The sequence below is a fragment of the Anopheles arabiensis genome, chromosome 2, assembly GCF_016920715.1.
Source record: "Anopheles arabiensis isolate DONGOLA chromosome 2, AaraD3, whole genome shotgun sequence".
In the NCBI taxonomy this organism is placed as follows: Eukaryota; Metazoa; Arthropoda; class Insecta; order Diptera; family Culicidae; genus Anopheles; species Anopheles arabiensis.
Genome location: NC_053517.1, coordinates 85028013 through 85047670, shown reverse-complemented (window position 1 = coordinate 85047670; position 19658 = coordinate 85028013). Strand labels below are relative to the sequence as shown.

General features: G+C 47.8%; 2 protein-coding genes across 3 annotated transcripts in view; both read right to left on the bottom strand.

Moving 5' to 3' along the window:
• The window catches only part of LOC120896126 (filamin-C), a 41741-nt gene extending 33196 nt beyond the window's left edge, over positions 1-8545 (bottom strand). Inside the window, exon 1 of one of the 2 annotated variants that reach the window (XM_040300709.1) lies at positions 8227-8545. The gene's annotated coding sequence lies outside the window, so the exon portion shown is untranslated. The remainder of the gene's footprint in view (positions 1-8226) is intronic. The other variant, XM_040300051.1, reaches the window with a different exon arrangement.
• A 2716-nt stretch (positions 8546-11261) lies between these two features.
• LOC120894501 (cell wall protein DAN4-like) lies at positions 11262-14320 on the bottom strand. The gene is made up of 3 exons (XM_040297131.1): positions 13989-14320; positions 13199-13354; positions 11262-12250 (listed from the first exon to the last, which is right to left on the bottom strand). The coding sequence occupies exons 2-3, from the start codon at positions 13320-13322 to the stop codon at positions 11262-11264; spliced, it is 1113 nt and encodes a 370-aa protein (XP_040153065.1). The 5' UTR covers positions 13323-13354; positions 13989-14320.
• Positions 14321-19658: the final 5338 nt, after the last annotated feature.

Sequence of the window (19658 nt, the reverse complement as noted above, 5' to 3'; positions counted from 1 at the left end):
ACTACGCAGCTCCATATTGGAAAACCTATTAAATCATGACGTGCTATTTTTGGGGGGAGGCTTCGGTTCACGATGGTCGGAAACCGAATGGAGCACACATCGATATCGATAAACCGCCTCATTATCTATTACTTTACGAGACAGGTTGGTCACGCATGGGGACGGCCTTTTCTTTATTCAAAAAAAGCTCGCTATAGCGATAGCATTGCTGGAGAGTTTCCTTCTACAGCCTGCCAATAAGCTGATGATAAGTTGCTGTGTGTTTTTCAGTGTGTTTTGTTTGATTGGCCTTTTGCATCAAATGGAGGGAAGGCAATCGTTCACATTATCATTTTGTTTATATTTTTTTTAAACCAAACAAGCAAACAAACAATCAAACAACCGGGCGCCGAAGGTCAGCCCGCACGAGTATGGCATTTGTGTTAAATCAAAGTGCTGTTGCTGATCGACGGTGATTTCAATCAATGATCGTCGTCCTCTGGATAGTTGATCGTAAAGCTGGCACTGCCATTTCAAATCCTCACAACTCACCTTTTACATACCAGTTTTTTGTGTTGTTTTGCTTTGTTTGTTTGGCTCAATAAAATGGTTGCAAAGGTGTAGTAAATGCAAAAGTAAATGGCTGGAATCCACTATATGCTGGCACACTTGTCAGCCGGTTGATTTTTTTTTCCGGAGTCCATCATCAGTAACCGGTCACGAAATGCAACCAATTGGACTTTCAAACGTCCTGGCCACTGGGGCTTGGGAAGGGGAATTAAACCACACACTCCTTTCTCACACCTTGCTTGCTCTTCTGCTTGCAAGACACTTGCTTTTTCGGCTGCACTCGTTGGCGTCGTCGCATGTCTAGTTTTCCCGCTACGCATCGATAGGTTTTGAGGTTATGAAGAGGAGCCTGGTTGGAGGAGGAGGAGCAGCGGGTACGGAGTTTTGAAACGTTTTGGAAAAATGGAAAGGTTTCAGCGGCACGCACTGGCCCGCAGCTGCCAAAAAACAAACGGGAAGCGTCGAAATACGAATGCCTAAAACGTCGCGAGGTGTGAGCTTTTGGTTTGTGCACGGTTCGGTGGTGCTTGGCAATTTGCGCCGTGCCGTGCCAGGAAGCATAAATATTGTACCCCAATTAGTTTGCCCTTTTTTCTTCTTCTTCTTCTTCTTCTTCTTCTTCTTCTTCTTCTTGGGTTTGTAAGCAATCCCAAAACCGTCACATTTGTGACTTTGGCAGAGATCTTCATTGGTGTCGCTGTTGCCCCCTTTTTTACCCCCAGCTGATCGGAGTGATCGTATTAAAAGGCCTCTCAAACCAACTGTCTCGCTCTCGCGCGCTCTCTCTCTCTCCTTATTGATTATGTAATAACTACAATCTTGTACTACATACCAATCCCTCCCGAACAAAAAAAACCGGTACCAAACCCTTTGCCGACCCAAATTGTTGGTCCGGTTATTGGAAGCTACCGGGGGCTGGTAGAGGCAACGCAAACGCAGCGCCAAAAAATCACCACAATCAATTATGATTGGTGCGTACAGCGCTCGCGCGCGCACAGATGGTGGAGGAAGCAATGAGCTAGAAAATAATTGAAACACAAATCGCACCACGAGAGTCCGAACGTGCGAATCTTATCTTGATACGGTGGCCCGGTAGCCAACGATAGAGCACCCGCAATACTACCAACCCCACCTGACATAATGGCGATGGTGGGTTAATTAAGACCGCGTCAGCCAATCCAGCAGTAGGTCGTTCGTTGCTCTCTGACACGCTCTCCGGTTAATAGTTTTGTGTTGCGTTTTGTGCGCTTCTCGGTTTTCTCGGCGTTCGCGAAAGTCGCTACCGGCAGAAGGAAATGGGACGGTATGAAAATTGTGTCACCCGTACTGTCTCTCCGGCTGCCCCGGCCTGCCAACAACTTTACCATAATGATAATCGCCTGCGTCCGTCCCAGTAGGGGTGGAGAAAGAGAAAAGCTACGAAGAGATTTAATAATAAAAAATCATCTCCCTTGACTGTGGGAACCTTGGCTGGCGAAGATAAACGGCCGTCGCGCTATCGATATGATGGTCATGTCGAATGAATGGGAGAAGGCATAGCACTGAGCGGTGGACCATTGGCAGGAGGAGAAAATAATACGCGCCACACATCAAGCTTGAGGCGACGGTTGAGGGTCGGCGAAGAGGTCAGCCCGTTGACTAATAACCGCACAATCATTAGGGTTCAAAGCGATCGGAATGGCATATCGTACATGGCAATTTCGACCGAGCGAACAATTCCGAAACGCAACCTTCACCCTCTTCTCCTGCTTGAGCCCGCTTGCCTTTTATGATAATGTGCATCGACAACATCCTTTATCCTTTATGCTGAAATATGACATCCGTGAAGGACTTTCCGGGCTTTTAATATCATTGCGTTCCCTTTTTTTCTGCGCGCCCAATATGGAAGTTCGACAATGTCGCTCGGTTTAATTGAGTGTTTAACGCTAAAAAAATGCAAAGAATTCTTCACGACGGCGCCTTACACCAGAGCTTGTTTTGGGGGTTTGGGGACGACCGCCAAACCAAAACAAGAGACGGTGCGCTAAAGTTATTATCAAATTAGCACTCCGATTGGATGGGAGGCAGCGTTGATGCTCCGTCGAAGATGCCGCTCGCAAAGACAAAAAACAAATAATTCAATTTGAGTCTTTGCGCGGTTTTTGGGAGTTGTTTTTTTTTGTCGTTTTTGTTTGCCGCCTTGTCTAATGAGTCTTATTCATTGAGCTGCAAAGTGGGCCACCCGGTGAATGTGCTACCGGCGGTGTTTTTGGTCATTCCCGGTCGTAGAGAGCGGTAATCATCAGTGCAGCGGAATAAATGACAAAATAAATCCAGGCACAGTGTAATTGCACGATAATTCCCAAACCGTGGATGGTTTTCGTTTCTGTGCCGCCCCATCATCATGTTTTGCACATCAAACGGCTTTTGTTGTTACCCTTTTTTGACATTTCAATGCCCTTGCAGTAGGTCAACTGTTAATACATACAAAAGGCGTGCATAAAAACACGCACGTGCTTAAGGTTCATCGTGTCATCAGATTTAATTCGGTTGATAAGCGCTCACCACCAACTCAGCGGTAGCTTCTCACTTAAACACTTCATTAACATAGAGTTCCATCCATACATTTCGCATTTGCTTATCTGCTGCTACCTCTCCTGCCTAGATGTTTTGTAGCCGGGCTTGCAAGGAAAGCGCTCTTCCTCGGAAACCTTGAAACCAGCGATAAATGGGCAAAGTGCTGTGAGAACGTGTCAGGGTCGGTTCCCAGCAGCTCGAATCAAGCAGCTCGCTCGAAATTAAAGGCCCTGCGCCATTGTTCGGCCCGTTCGAAGTGCAGCTACATAGCTGGCCCTCGCTAATGCACCTTTTTGTTCAACGGTATGTAGAATTAAATGGATTGCACGTGCACAGCTGTGTGTGCAGTTCGGGGCAGCAGCAGCAGTGGCACGATCGCATCTTGAATGATGAGCCCTGTTTTTTGCTGTTGATGTTGTTCTACTGTCTGCGTTACAATGAGAAAGAAGAAATGTCGCGGCGCGATTCAACGTGTACGTTGAACAGGAATGCAATTGGAGCACGCGAGGAAGGAGCGCATTCCCCCCTACCGGAAGCGAAATGGCTTGATCACTACTTGATGGAGGGGGGCCGTTAATCACGTAATGGATCAAATTTGTTAAATTACATTGCATGAATTGTTATTGCGCAGTGTTGAGGTGGCCGGAATTCGAAAGCAGGTTCGTCGCTTATGTGAGCACGTGTGAGCCTTTTGATGTATGAGGGGTGATTAAAAAGGCGTTTCCTCCTCCCTATCAACACGCCCACCGGGTGGTGATGGGGTGGTACTACGAATTGATTGATGATTGTCCAGCGAGAAAAAAATGAGTAAATTAAATAGCGTTCGTCACTTTAAGTCTTTTGATGTGGATCAATGTGTATGAGTTGGAGGATCGTTGCTTTCCATTGTGTAACAGGTGACAATCATTCCAATCGACGCGTTTGCATTTCAAATTAAAATACTCTTTTTTTAATCCATCCATCGTGTCGCAGGAGAAATATTCTGAGGTTCGTCACTTCGAGTCTTTTCATTAGCGGTGCATGGCGTGCTTGCGTTTGACCATGCACGCCTTGGACGTTCATCAGTTTAAGTCTTCTAACTGGTGGCACAGTTCAAGTTTTTTTGACAGGAGACAACCATACAATACGACACGCTTGCAAATAAATCATAATACATTGTTTAAAACCACATTGCATGAGTACCTTGAAGCCGTTGAGGTTCGTCACTTTGAATCTCTTGATAGGCGGCCACTGTGTGCAAGGCTCATACGTTCTTTTATATGATGGCACAGTTGAAGTCTTTTGACAGGTGACAACCGTACAAATCGACATGTTAGTTTTTAAATCATAATACTTTGTTTAAAGCTCTGCTCCACATCGTATGAGTATCCTCAGCTGTTTGAGGTTCGTCACTTTGAGTCTTTTGATAAGTGGCAACAGCTAGAAACGAAACGTTTCCATTCAGAAATCAAACCGTGCATGCCTATTTACGATCATGTGGCAAACGATTAGAAATCGCTTAATGTATGCCAAAACCTGTATACAGTTGATGCCTTCCTCGTTCCCCCTCCAGCTCATGGGTGGAGTTGATTGATCGATAATGTGTGTGTGTTTTTTTCTCCTATTGGCAAATCTCCATCACCACCAGGTACGCCCCCGCACGTTCGCCACATCTATTTCCGGTGGTTCCGGTCTTTTGCCGAGCTCGTGTTCGAAAGTGAATCTGAATACGAGCAACCACGCGCGATATGTGCGGGAGCGTTCGTTACTCGGTGCTGCTGCTACCCTTACTCCCTCGATCGCGATCCCATTTCGACCTACGGTAAAAATGCAAATCGCAATCGCAATACCCCTACGCACCCAGCCTGGTTCGAGCTGGGTTGTTCGATCGTTTGCACTCTGACAAGCGTCTGGCGGTGGCCGCCAGCAACGCCAGCAACCCCAGGGACATTAGCCCGTGTTTGCGATGCTGCGTTGGAGTGCTCGGAATGAAAAAAAAACAGAAACACTCGGAGGACGCGGGCATTCCTCGGGTCTGCGTTGGTCTGCGTTGGTTACGCGGTCATACCACTCTAGCCGAAGGTGAGAAGAAGGCGCCCCGGATCTGTTGGATGCCTTTTGGGCCGTTGGCGACGATGACGCCATCGCGTATTTTTTTTGTTCGCACTGCAGATGCGTAGGATGCGTGCCCCGGCTGGTGTTAGCCACCGTAGAACTTAACCTACAAAAATCACCTTCCCCCCGAAATGATTCGTGTATTGGGACTTTTACGTTCGCTTGTATGTTTGCCCTCTGTGTGTGCGTGCGCGGTTGTGCTGTACACGTCGAGGTTCCCCTCGCGCGCCTTATTTGGAGCGGTGTTGCGTACGATCGAACACGATGGAATGTCATAATGTTATAAAAATAATAGAAACACGCGTTCGAGAACGTTGCCTGGCGCAGCGGAGCGTGCGAGAAGGATTTACTTTCGATTTTTGTTTTTTTTTTCTTTTTCGAACGATCGTGAAAGTTTTCGAAACGGAGCGGAGGGTATCAGTGCCGTCTGGTTGTACGATAAGATCCTTTCCCGGGTACGATTCGCGAGTTGCTTCATTCTGTCGTCGTCTCGTCGTCCGTCACTTTCGTTGGCGCAACGTCCGGCGGCAACTCGCCGCGCAATTAACACACAACCGTACCGCCACCCCCAGGTTCGCCCCACTATTGCGCTTGATTGGAAGAATGAAGCTTCAAAGAGTGAGCGGCGCAAAAAAGAGAAGGAAAAAATGCGCAAACGCGTGTTGCAGAATCCGAAGGAGAAAAGAGCAAGAAACGCAAAATAAAGACTCGCTCCTTGCCGAGACGAGACCCGCGATGCTGGACCATGCGGCCGAAACGCGTCGCAGACTGGTTTTTTAAGCTCGTCTCACCTACACGCGCACTGATACAGTGAGTCTGTCCTACTCACTCTCTCTCTCGCTCTTTCTCTTTGGCTTTATACACATAAGGGTAGTAGCACCACCAAAACAAATCACCCACAGGGGTGGTGTTCAGGGGTAGACGCTTAAGGGGGGTTTGCGTTGGTCATTGAAAAGGTCTGAGACCGGAGCGCGAAGGTAGAAGGACACCCTACCGATGGCAATTGTGAAGAAAAGCCCATCCGCTTGCCATGAACCGTACGGCTGTGTTTGAGCCGAATCAAGCGAACATATGGGAGAAGAACACGTTCGTTTTAAATCCTCTCGTGTGCATAAGAGTATGTTGAAAAAATGAGCAATAAAATATGAATATTGCCCGCCAGTACTTTCATTGCTTTCCTTTCTGTTTTTTTTTTGTAAACCAGTTCCAATCCGATTACGTTTTTCAGCTGCTTCCCAGCTTCCCCAGCCGTACAAGCGGGGGATGTGTAAACGGTACAATATGCTAAGGAAAAAGCACTTGCAATCCAATCCAGTCGCACACAAAACAAACAACACTCGCACACACTGTGCTTGTGCCTTTGTCCACCCCTGTGTCCCGGTGGCCGGAATGGTATTTGACCGTTGCGTAATTTGTTTGCCTTATTACATAAACTTCGGTAAACTTCGCTCCCTTGTACACAGTACTCGACACTCTCGCCTGGGCTGTACAGTGGTGTTAAGTGGTTCTGTACGATTACGGCAAAGACGGAATACAAGCAACAATCGTTGCCGCTTCGACCTAGAAAGCTAACCTTCTCCCCCTAATCATCGTAAACGTTACGACCGGAACAAGTGTGTAGACCTGAGTTGGTGGGTTTTAAAGGTGTTTCAGTTTACGTTACATTTTGTTACCGATTTACTGTCCCAATGGGTGTTACAAAATGGTGACTTAGATGCTTTTTTTTTGCTCAATCTTGTCGCAAGGTCACATTCATGGCGAGAGGGAAGGGGATACATGTATGGGCGGGCGAACGGCGGGCTCGCGACACTGGAACAACACCAACACACAAACACACACTCCACATCCGCAAACACAAGAAAGAAGGCACACATGGCAAACAGCAAATCGTCGAAGCAAGCCCTTGCGTTGCTAAGGTTCGTCGCTAGGCGTTGCGCTGAAATCTATCGTTTTTCTATCGCGCGGGGATTGTCTGTAAATCCGCTGTAAAACACTTTCGTTCTCTTTCTTTCGTCACTGTTTTTTTTTTCGCGCTTCATGGTGATGCTGTCCTCCTAACACAACCAGCAACCACACCTACACACTACTGTACACTTTTTTTTTTTAAATTGTGACACATTTTATTATTCACCTCACACCGTTCAGTGCGCACGCGCGGGCACATGAACTCGCCCGATCACCACCGTAAGCCGCCGAGTGGTGTGGTGTGCCCGCACGGCGTTACTATTTTTGGGATGATTTCATTTTTTGTAAAAATATTCCCCCGCAACCCCACCGCACAAGCACTGCTGCACTCGCGCGCACACAAAACGTACACAAAGACACACCGCGCACAGTGGTTTTGCAGAAACTGCATTGTTTAGTCGGGGTGACGCGATATGATGATGATGCTGGGGTACTTGCCTCTCGGAAAGCGGAAGTGTTCAGCTGGAGCTGGCGGTGGTGGTAGTGATGCTGGACCGAAAGGGTGTTTTTCTCTTTTTTCGAAATCAAGATCTCGTCTGAACAATAGCACAGCGATACCGAACCGTTGACCACCCGTCGTTGGGGTGTGTAAGTGTGTAAAAAGGCAAAAGGAAACGGAAAGGGTTCGCGCGACGTGAGCGATGGAATGGGAGTCTCCCTTTCCCTTACCAGGTAACTCCGCCACACATACACCGCGCCGCCCTACGGGATACGGTTTCGCGCTTGCACAATATATCTTCAAGGTGCGCCATCTTAATCCTCCGCCCTTTTTTTGCTTGCTTGCTTGTGTCACACACCACCTTCATACACACACACACACACACACACACTGTCGGACGGTTACACACAGAGATCCGTAGGCGCGGATGCACTTCAGCCTCGGCGATGTGATTCATGCGATTTATACGCGCACATTCCTGGAAACTGAACTGAACGCCCTGCCTTTGCCCCTGCCTGCCCTTTTCCCGCCCTTTTTGCAGCACGTTCTTCCGCACCCGCTCACTCACACCAGCTCACACGCTCGCTCGCTTGCTCGCTCGCACTAGCACGGCAGCAACTCACCTGTGCGGATTCTTCGCAGCAACACATCAGCACGGCGACGCCACACGCTACTGTGCTCTGTCAGTGAACAATCTTCTAACAGCACACGATGAAACTGATGGCAAATGTGTACGCCCTGCAACGACCGCACCTTGTTGATTAGAAACAATCACGCACACAAACACACACACACACACGAACACTGGTTTTGATTTGACGGTAAACAACAATATTGTTCCACTGTGGTGAACGTCAAACCGTTCAGCTTGATCCGGGGACCGGAGTTACGTGCGTCCGAACGCTTGCGCTGCTCGACACTTTTTGTGACGGTCGGTGCTGCGATGGTTGAGCGGTTGCGGGTGCTCGGTGCTCGTTGAGAGATGCCCTCTCTGGTTGCCTGGTTGCTGCACTATGGGTCGGATGGTGGAAAGATAGAGCGAATGAAGCACGATCAACTGTCGACTTTTGTTTGATATGATATTTTTTCGTTATTAAAAAAAAAATTTTAAAAAATAAAATAGAACAAAATATCAATATAAAATGGATTCAAATTAAACTGGTAAAGAAAATAAATTTACCGAGAGAGCGCTAAAACAGCAGAACCGTCACGTAGCGGGGTTGTCAAACTTCCGAGTAAGATTTAATAATCTTTGGGCAGAGCGATCAAGATTAAAAAATATATAATTTTAATTTTAATTCGCTTACAGTCTGTTCTCGAGATACGTAGTAGCAGTAGGAGAAGGTTTAAAGACTGAAATTCCATACGGTCTCGGAATTTGCCTAAGTAGAACTTCACGTTTTTCAGCTAAAATGGATTTGTTTAAAGTTCGTTTGAAGTTTAAAGTTCGTTTAAAGTTTAAAGTTTAAAGCTCATTATCTCCAGTACCTTTATAATACTAGCTATTTTACACTTCTACTGCTTTGAGGTACTCTGACCAACTAAGATTGAAACCAATGGTCACTCAGATATAATCATTCAAAAACCTGTACAAAGACACCAACCCATTGCAATCTTTTAGAGCGTTTTGTCTTTTCCATATGTAGAATGTGATTCGTACACTTCCATTGGTTCATCACACCATTGCTTGTAGGAGAAATATTCAGAAGAGATCCATTTATTCAGGGAACATGTTTGCTCCTAGTTTCCCAGTGCCAAGTTCAACCTTTTGAAGATTCCATTTGTATAGACCTCAGCTGTGGTCAGTTGCGGACAGCTCTTTATACCTTTTAGCGGTTTTTCTTTTTTAACCCCTTCTGTCTTACCTTTACGAATTGGTTTTCACAAGTTTTAGACTATCCTAAAAATGTAAACAAGTTTTCATTTTTTTCGGTACTAACTATTTCAAAAAAGTTATGGAAATAGAAACAAAAACGGAACCAAAATCATAACGAATGAACAAAAGCTCCAACTAAAATGCTTTTTAACGAATGGTGTTGAAAACTTTCAGGCGGGGCTTTTCTGAACGCATTAGCATAAGCTTGCAGCATGAGCTTGAAGCCAAAGCTTCATGGCTTTTAGGGGTGGATCGAAAAGTGTTACTGGAGGGTTGAAGGATCTTTACATTACTGTGTTAGTAATTATAAAAAAAGCTTTTACGGGGAGCTTTTAAGATTTTTTTTTAAATTCTCATACACTTGGACCTCCCTGATAATACTTCTATCATGTCACTTCATGTCAACTCTTGAATTTATGCGTTTTAGCTGGAACCTTTTTTCTTACCAAACATAAATCCGATTTTTATTTTTATTTCAATTTCAATGATAATTACTATGATTTTTTTTCTAAACACCGGGTTTTTCATACCGGAAGAACTGTTAAGTCAATTATCGAGCGTTTTACCAAAACGCGTTAAACTATTTGTTGGATATCACAGTACACATGTACAACCATATAGAATAGTTATTGTACGATCGTAGTATACATTTATAACCTTATAGAATAGTTAGTTAGAATAAAGCTATTAATCTGAACACATCGTAGTCTGGCAACTAAGTATATAACACTATTTAATTCTGACTGTATAAATATTCTTCTTCTTATTGGCGTAACGATCGTAACGTGGCAATCCCGGCCAATACAGGCTTTTGAAACTTAGTTAGTACCACGCTACCGGATAGTCAGTCCTTGCTACGGAGGAACGCTGCACAAGATGCTTAAACCTACGACGGGCATGTTATTAAGCCCTGCGAGTTGACGCCTGTATCGCGGGCGTTAATTTTTTGTGCTCACCACTTGATTTTGGTTTATTTTTGTACTTACTGCTTACTTGTCCTTTAAGCAGACGCATATACATTTCTTCCTTCACCAATTAGCTTATCCTAATTCAAGTACTCATTGTTTTATTCTTCCAAATCCTTTCATGTCACAATAAGAATTTTCGAGAAACCCGAACAATCCATTCCGAGTGGATAATCGGGTAAATGTGCGAGGATAAAATTTAGTTTCACTAAAGGAAGATTCAAACGCAGAAGTTCTTGGAGTTTACACCTTTAATTCCAACGTCCGTAATAGGACAGAGCCCCTGGATTTCAAACCCCCTTCCGATTGCTTAGGCTTCTCAAACTTTGGATCAGAAGCAACCAACAGGAAGGACTGGTTAGTAGGCAAAGTGTCAAAGGCTCTATTCAAAAGTCCACTGTTTGATTCTCCTCCGCTACGACCCTTGCGACTCTCGTGGAGGGCCAATCCTACAGGTCTGCCGGAGAAGCTCGGCTCGTAACACTTACCTTTTGCTGGATCCATCTGAACATATTTTCTTTCATCCGTCAAAAACACCAAAATCCAACAAATACCCATCAAATACAGTGGATTTACCTAATCTTTATTTCGTTCGTCCAACATTCGCTAGCTACAAAATCGAATGCTGCCGAAGAAGAAGCGGCTGCCACTATTCGCGTCGCCCCCAGGGCAGATCCGGATTCGCGTCCAAACAGTAGTGCTATACACCGCTGCGTATAGTCAAGTAAATGTCAACGCTATACTCTCACATCCTTATCACACATACACACACAAACGCACGCTCCGCTGTCCCGTGCACTACACGGCTTACTGCTGCTCATCCTGCTCGGCGGACGAATCGTAGCTGGCCGACTGTAGCAAGCTCTCGTTCTCGGGCAGCTCGTCCTGCCGCTCGACCACCGGGATGACACGTTCCGGTTTCGGGGCACTCTTGGCCGGGGCAGCGGATGCTGCCTCCTGCGGAGGAGGTGGCGACCGTTGCCACCGTGCTGGACGAAGGTTTAACCGTGCTCGTGCTGGCAGGGGCAGCCGTTGAGCTGGGTGAGCTTTCCTCGTCCGCTTGCTCTGCTCCCGCCTTTGCAGCGAGTGGTACGCTGCCCGTTGCCAGGGAGACATCAGAGGAAGCGGCAGTTGTGCTGGGAGCGGCAGTAGTGCTCGTCGTCGTCGTTGTCGTCGTTGTCGTTGGTGGTGGCGGTGTAGTCGTCGTCGTGGTTGTGGTGGTAGTTGTCGTCGTGGTGGTGGTCGTGGTAGTTGGCTCCTCCGTCGTGGTCGTCGTCGTGCCGGACAACTTCGACGGTTTCGACGGGCGGGTACGGCGGCCGCGTGTCGTCCGGGACGTCACCGGCGCTACCGTGCTTTCCGTCGGCTCGACCGTGGGCTTCGAGAAGCGGGACGAAATCTTGGTCGGTTTCACCGAAACCGTCGGCTTGGGCGAGGTCGACCGCGGCAACTTGCCTGGGCGCGTTGGGCGCGTCCGACGCGTCGTCCCGGAGGAAGTGACACCGTCCTCACTTTCCGTCGTACTGGCGGCAGAGGCGGCCGAGGACGCCGTTACCGCAGCCTCCGTCGTGGACTGCGCGCCCTTCGAGCCGTCGCGCAACAGTGGACTGTACTTCTTGCGAGCGAACAGCCTGTTTAGACCTCCCTTCGCCGGGACGGGAGTGGAGCTAGTTGCAGCAGCGGCCGCCGTAGTCGTTTCCTCCTCTGCCAGCTCCTTACCCTGTTTGCGGTCCTCGGCCGCGGGCACCTTGTCGAGATTGTCCGCGACCGGCACGCCCGGACGGCTCTGGTCCTCGTGCTTGTAGACTGAAAATATCGATTGGACACGCTGTAAGACAAACTCCAACACCGGCCCGAACCGTGACTCTGTACCTTCACCCCAAACTTTCGCAGGCAGGTGGCCACCGGTGGTGCCGTTTATGCTAGTAGTAGTGGTAGTAGTAGTGGTAGTAGTAGCGGTGCTGGTCGTGATATCACTATCAGTGCTAGTAGTAGTGCTAAGCGTGCTAGTAGTAATGGGCGGTGCAATGGTAGTGACAGTGCGCGTGTTTAGTGCAAGCGTTTCCGCCCGACGCCGGTCACCGATATCGTCCACCTCGTCGTAGTACGGCACCTCCGGGGTCACGGGTGGGGCCGGGCGCCGCTCGTCGAACGCGTACGCCACCGCCAGGTTTTGCTGGCGCAGCTGCGCCAGGAAGTAGTCGCTGAACGTGCTAAAGTTGCTGAGCTGCGCGTACTGCCGCAGCTGCCGGTCGTGCGCCTGGGCTACGCGGGCAATCGCGGCGTCTAAAAGCAAGCGTCGATCGTCACCAGCCAGCCCACCGCCATCGACGGTGATGGTCGATGGGGGCGGCGGTACGAACGGTACGGTGTTTCTATTGTTTCTAGCGTGAGCGGGCGTGCGAGCGTTATTTAACCGCTCGCTAGGACTATGAACGTGATGAACGTTGCGCAGATCGCTCTGCGCATGATCATGAGAAAGATGATGATGATGATGATGATGATGATGGTGTGAAGAAATGTGATTTGCATCGAAATGTCGTCTTTGCAAACCGTCGGATGGTGGTGGTGGTGATGGTTTGGGTGCGGTTTGGGAGGGAAGATGAGCGGGACGGCGTTCGAGGTGATCGAGCTGCTGGGTTGGGTTATGAAATGGGCTTGGGGCGTACGGGGAAGCAAGCAGATGAAGCGCATACCGTCGGCCACGCCGAGAAGCACGAGAAGCGGAGGAAGCGAACCCTGAAGACAACTGACCTTTGGGACCGCCGAGCCGCATGCGGCGGAACAGTGCCGCCCGTGCCTGTTCGTCCAGCGGGCTGGCCGACGCGATCGCCACCAGCGCCACCAGCGCCAGACAGAGCGTTCCAGTTAGCCTCATCGTATCAGCGAAGGTGGGCGGGGAGAATTACACTGCAGAAGAAATGGGTGGAGGGGGAGGGAAAACGACACGAACTTTAGTTTAGGAATATCACAGATCACTGACGCACAGAAAAGCACTGCCTTTTCAAGCGAGGACACAACATCCCGGATGAAGCACAAAGGTTGCACAACAAACGTACCCACAAATCAACCGATTTCTTGTTTCTTGTCTGCCTGCTGTGGCACACGTTCACTAGCAGCTCCACTATGGCCCCTAGACACTGGCAGTTTGTGGTGTGCTTGCCGTGGCAACCCCGTTAACAACCCCGTGTCACTGAATGGAGGTGTCTCCTTCCTTCTTCCTTTCGCGCGAGTACCGTTCTCTTTTTTTGTGTAATTTCCTTTCAGACAGAACCTCACCCGCTATGACATTCACGATCACGAACTGATTGGGGTGGGGGAGGAGTGGGGATAAAGGGGTTGGGGGTCTCTAGCGATAAGACTCGAGGGGTTTTGGCACGACCTTTCTCTCTCCCTCTCAGGGTTCGGTTGATGTCTAGGCCTGTGTCTATGGCCAGCCACTCCTAGACCCAGACACGGGTCTCCGTGCACGTTTCACAAGAACTCACCCTTATTTAGCACACACACACACACGCACACACAAACGCACACGTAAGGTACGTACCACACGATCACACGAAACACGATCGTGCTGGGAAACGAGCGGCACAGACGCGCTAAAAAATCCACGACCGAACGCGGATGCGATTGATCACAGAATGAAAGGCGGCTTCTCGGTGGCAAGGCGCAGGCTTCATTTCACCACCCTGAAACCAGCAAACAAACGAACAAAACCTGTACCCTTTTCTGTCTATGTGTGTGTGTGTGTGTATGTTGGGGTAAGCAGGACAGACAGTGTTCGGGGTGGTGGGGCTGTGGGTTTTACTGCTTCCTTGCACGCCCGTCACGCAACACCGAAAAGCCAACCCAAGACGCTGAGACTCGCCGACGACGACGATGTGAATGTCTCCCCAGCCGTCGCATGCATAGATTTGGAGCCCTCGCTCTATGATCGTACGTCTCTATGTGTGTGTGTGTGTGTGTGCTTATGTCGATATTTATGCCAATCTGCCAACTGGCTCCCTTACTGCCCGCACACTCGTCTACTAGTAGGCCGCTGTGCTACCGGTTCGCGAAATTATCATACTGATCGTTGACATTCTTCGAGCCTCGCAAGCGTGGCAACCCGCACAGCCATGATCATCTAAAGCGAAAGCATTTCGCGCACCGCGTGTGCAACAACTCGCCGCAACTCGCCACACTTTCGGAGCCAGGTCCGAAAGGGGAACCAGGGTTTTGCATGAACTGTGCACCATCCATAACGCTTCCTTCCGTTCGCGATCGTACAGTGGAGTCGTGGAAGTAGGTCGACTAGGGGGGTTAACATGCACACGCAAAATGAAGGAATGATGCTTGCGATCGCTTGCCCAGTCAGCCGTATCCTGGATGCATGTGCTACGTTGCCGTGAGCCAACCCCATGACACATATTACTTCTGTCTGCCTCCGTTGGGAATCCGCGTGCTCTCCTCGGCTTCCGGATTCCGATCGTTGTGACCGTGAAGAAATGCTAATCGCTTCTGACCATGGCTCAACTAGGCGGGCGATTTTAAACTATCTTATTTTTTTGCGTCGATGATAAGAAAGGGAGAAGGCTGATCGATCGTTAATAGGCCGCATGTTTATTGACCGTACCGCAGAAGTGGTTGATGCCGGTACGCAAGCGAGATATCGCAAGTGGCTCTAGGATGGTTGACAATATGGATTTGGAGGGATAAATGGCTTCACAGTCTCTCTAGAACCTGTTCCGTTAATGCGGGGGGAAACCATCGTGAAGAACCGCATTATCATAATACTTTGTAGACCAAACCTGTTCGGCAGACTGGAAGATTCCTATTCGGTGCGCATTAAAAGTCAACGCAACGCATTAGAGCAGTGGGTCAGGTGTAAGATAAAAAGTAAAATATAGTTTTGTGTGATATTAAAGTTGGTGCTTAATAGCTTAGAACGTACAAAAACGAATTCTGGAACGTCGTCTAGAGGGTTTGTACCATTCTATTCAATTTCCTGTCAAATCCAAGATTCATAAATTACTTCAAGTCCCCTCATGCAAATTTCCAAAAAGAGCCCCAAAATTTAGAAAATAAAGTATCTCAATTATGTTTTCATTCCAGAAATAAATTTTAAATCAAACCAGCCCTCAGATCAAATTTAAATCAGATCAAATCCCCCTCTCCATCAGGACGACCAAACTAAGAGCCTGGGATTATGGTAGTATATCTAGCTACCTTGGCCAAAGACATTAGAGTGACTTCCATTTATTGTTGATCATCATTAAAAGCTCCGGCCTAGCCGAAACCAATCTTCTTGGATCGACTTTAAGTGAGAGTGATAGTGAGTGAGAGTGAAATGTCGTCTTAAAAGGCCTTTTTAAAATGCACAAACTACGAATTAAGCCATTTGTGCTGTAAAGCTAATACAATTTTTACTTAAAACTAGGGAAGGAGGATTGATGAATGGGAAAGATGTGTGGAGATAAAAGATTAGAACGAATCCGGGAGCGGGAATAGCGGGATAAAGGAAGATTAAAGCCAAAATGATTGTATTAGTTGTTGAAGGAAGGGGGAGGGGGAGTCAACGGGAAGGAGTTTACAGCGGAAAATTGGACAGTAAAGAAAGAGCATCAATATTAGCGATAAGTAAACCGGCAATGAACAAAGCCTGAGCAATGTGAATGACGAGTCGTGATGTCAGTCAAACCCAACAACCCGGCAGCGTACCGAGTGTGGAGGCATGCTGCTATTGTAACCATGCAGGAATCTACGGACTGCGATACGAGAGAATGTTCTTCTTGGTATGTTCTCAAGCCTTTGCCTTGGGGATGTAGTACCTGACGGAGTCGAAACTATGCATGCATAGTCAAGGATGGGCCGTACCCAGCAGCAGTAGAGAGCCTTAAGGCAGGTTGGGTCGCGTATTTCAGAAGCCTAAAGAATTATTGGCTTTATTGACAAAAAAGTTTTGTGTGCTCCTTGAACTCCTAGATCCTTCGCTGATGACACTCTATTTAAAGTTGCTCCGTCTAAGTTATAGGAAAATAGTGATTTATCTGATCAGCGACTGAAAGAGATCACGTTGCATTTATCGGGCACTCTGTCCAAGCCGTTCACTGTAGAGCACCATGTAGAGATCGCGTCCAAATGTTTTTGGAGTGCTTCGCAATCAGACAAAGAGGACACTGATATGAAATATGTTAATATCATCTGCAAATAACAGATGTCCATTAGTAGGAAGAATGCAAATACAATATTTGATGAATATAATAAACAGAACAGGACTGCAGTGCACTGTTCTGAGCTACACCTGACAAGCCCGTAAATGGGCACGAAAGTGAATCACCTAGCCTGTAACAGAATAATGCCTGTCAGATAGAAAATACTTGATCCATGAAAGAACCATTTTAATACCTTTTTTTGAAGCTAATAAGATAATAAAAATAGTGATAATTATGCTTAAAATTATCTTTAAATTACCAAGGACGAAAAACAATGCTGTGATTTGAGCAAAGTTGGCTATTCCAGAGACTATTTCCACGACTTTGAGGCTATTTTCAGGTTGTTAAGGTTATTTAAGGTTAAGGTTTATCAGTTGTTGCGATTAGTAAATTCAAATGCAAATTAAGAACTATTGAACCTATGTTACATTGGCCTCTTCAAACCCGTTTTAAACCCCCATTCCCCATTCAGGACCTTTAACGAACCATGCACCATACAGCAGCACCCTGCTACGCCTTAGTCACACCAGGCTTATCACCATCAGCATGGGGGAAAGAAAGACGAAGCTGTTGGATTTCATCACGTTCATCTATTCAGTGTGAGCTTTGGTGTGTATCTGCGTGTTTGTGTTTGTGAGAGGGTGTCTTTTGTGTGTGTGTGTGTGTGTGTATGTGTGTGTGTTAGCATTTTGTATCCCTTTTCTGCCCCAAAGCCTCCTCCTGCAGCCTAGCACCTAGCCCACCAGCTCGTGCTGGTGGTTCCAATAGAAAAGACTACACGAGTGGGTGCGCACCACTTCATCACGACTCATTGGCTTTTTGAATGCGACGGCGACGACGGTGGTAGCGGCGGCCTTTCGGAATCGACCCCCGGGTGTTTCCATTTTCACCCCCCATTTCCTCTCCGTCCCCGGCCAACAAAACCCTTATGAAACTGAAACGATATGCACATGGTTTGCGGGTCCGTTAAACAGAAAAGCTACCAAACGGTTTGGTTGAGAAGGGTGGAAAGGAATGGGAGGTTCCTTTTCGCGATTACCAAACAGCATCAGCAGCCCCCCTTTTCCCTCCGGTAGCAGCAGTCAGGCGACCGCAACGTCATCGTTTCGTTCGCTACCCGCAAGTGTCCCGCGCGCACAGTGCGGGTGGCTGGTACGCAGGGGTGGAAGGACAACGAACCTTACAACCGAATTGTTGACAACTGCAGGAGAGAGACAGAGAGAAAGAGATTGTGTGTGTGTGAGAGAGAGAGAGAGAGAGTGGTGAAAAAGGGAAGGGAAAGCCCCAAACCACCGCCCCCAACGTCCCCCAGCCCAGCTCAGCTCAGCGCGCCCTGGCCGTGGTGTGACCGGTTCGATGATCGTGGTTTAATTTTTTACAACCAGTTACCCAAGTGCCCAGACCCCAAGGTTTTTATGTGTTCGGAGGTCCGAAAGTGAAATATTTACCAGCACCCAAAGCGTGGTAAAAGGGCGGCTCCGGAGTCTTTGCGTTCGTGTGTGTGTGTGTGTGTGGTTGTGGGGTGTGCCGAGTCGAGTTGCAGTGCTCGAGGGGAGTGCTCATGCAGATCGAGTTCGAGTTGGCGATTTTGGCTGCCCCGGTGTGTGCCGCGCCACCCGGACGAATAATCACGCCGCATAAAGGTGCTGATGGGAATGTTTGATGAGGCGCTATTAAGCGGAGTTCTTTTCTCTGTGAGTCATGGTAGATAGGCATGGACTAGCTTCAATTGTTAAGTAATTGAAAATTAATAGATATTGTAACAAACACAAATTAAAGAATAAAATTACAATTTAAGGCTATTAGAACAATCCATAATAATGAAGTTAATATTGGGACAATAAATAACACAACGGTCCACTTGAACTCGGCTCGGTGCTCTGCTCCAAAGGGTTAAAACACCTTTCAGTTTTATGCCATGACTCACCCGGCCCTTTGCCGTAGAATTTCTTCTGGTGCGCGCACCCTGGGTGAATGGTGCCCTGAAAGGGCCCCTGCGCGACTCATTTTAATGACACACACACACACACGGGCACGTATCACGGAACCGTCGTTCGAAAAGCCGTTAGCGATCACTCATAAAGCTTCGCTTCCTTTTGTCGGCTGTCGGCGGGTAGCCTTGGATGTCGGTTTGGATGGGGTTGTGTTTACCAGTGTCCACCGCGATCATTTCAAGTGATCGCGCATTTTTTGGTGAACCGATAGTTTTTCTCGAGTTCAATGCAACGGGGGAAGGTAAGAGAAGGGGGGAGGGGGGTACCGAAAGAATTTAGTCCAGGGTTACGCTTGAAAGAAACCGTGCAAAAAAAAAAAGCAACAGCAACGTTACGTCAAGAGAGGAGGAGGGAGCCTGTTTTTTTGTTTGCTACAGCTGTGTGCATACTTGTTGTGGTCCCTTGCAGAGTTGTTGATCCCATTTTTTCGCCTCGGAATCGGTGACCGAGTGTTATTAAACCGCAATAACGAAAGAAAGGAAAAAAAAGCAAATTCGCAAGGAAATGTGAGACGACGAGGTGTAAGCTGCATTTAAAAATAGTAAACACCTTGTCTCTCTGGCTTGTGAATATGGTGTGTGAATGCGTAAATTAATTACGCAAACAAGAAAACAGCAGAGGTAATAAACCTTTTTTTTCCTCAAGGATAACGTTACTAAAGGTGGACACACTGCACGCTTAATTGCAAGTGGGAATATACGCCACTTTTTATACGACACATTGAACAAGAAAGTGCAAACTTTCCGTCATGTTTGCAACTTCCCCGGCATTGAAGTCTTCTGTTCGGGTTGGGTTCTTTTTTTTGTGTTCCCGGTTCACCTCGGTACCGATTGCGCGGGAATGCAATCAAACATCGATGACATGTGATGCCGCCAATCGGAGGGGTTTTTTTTCGGGATGGACAACATTGTAACTCGTCCCAGTGAACGGGCGGAAAAGAATGTAAATACAATCTGCAAGGAAGCTCGTGCGAGACGGTCTAGCGCGCTCATGCGAGCCGCTAGCACCACTATGAGGAAGCGTGTTCGT

Coding starts and splice junctions, on each gene's coding strand:
- LOC120894501 (XM_040297131.1), bottom strand. CDS start 13,322: ATGAGGCTAACTGGAACGCTCTGTCTGGCGCTGGTGGCGCTGGTGGCG. Junction 12,251..13,198: donor GCGGCTCGGCGGTCCCAAAG/GTCAGTTGTCTT, acceptor CGATATTTTCAG/TCTACAAGCACGAGGACCAG.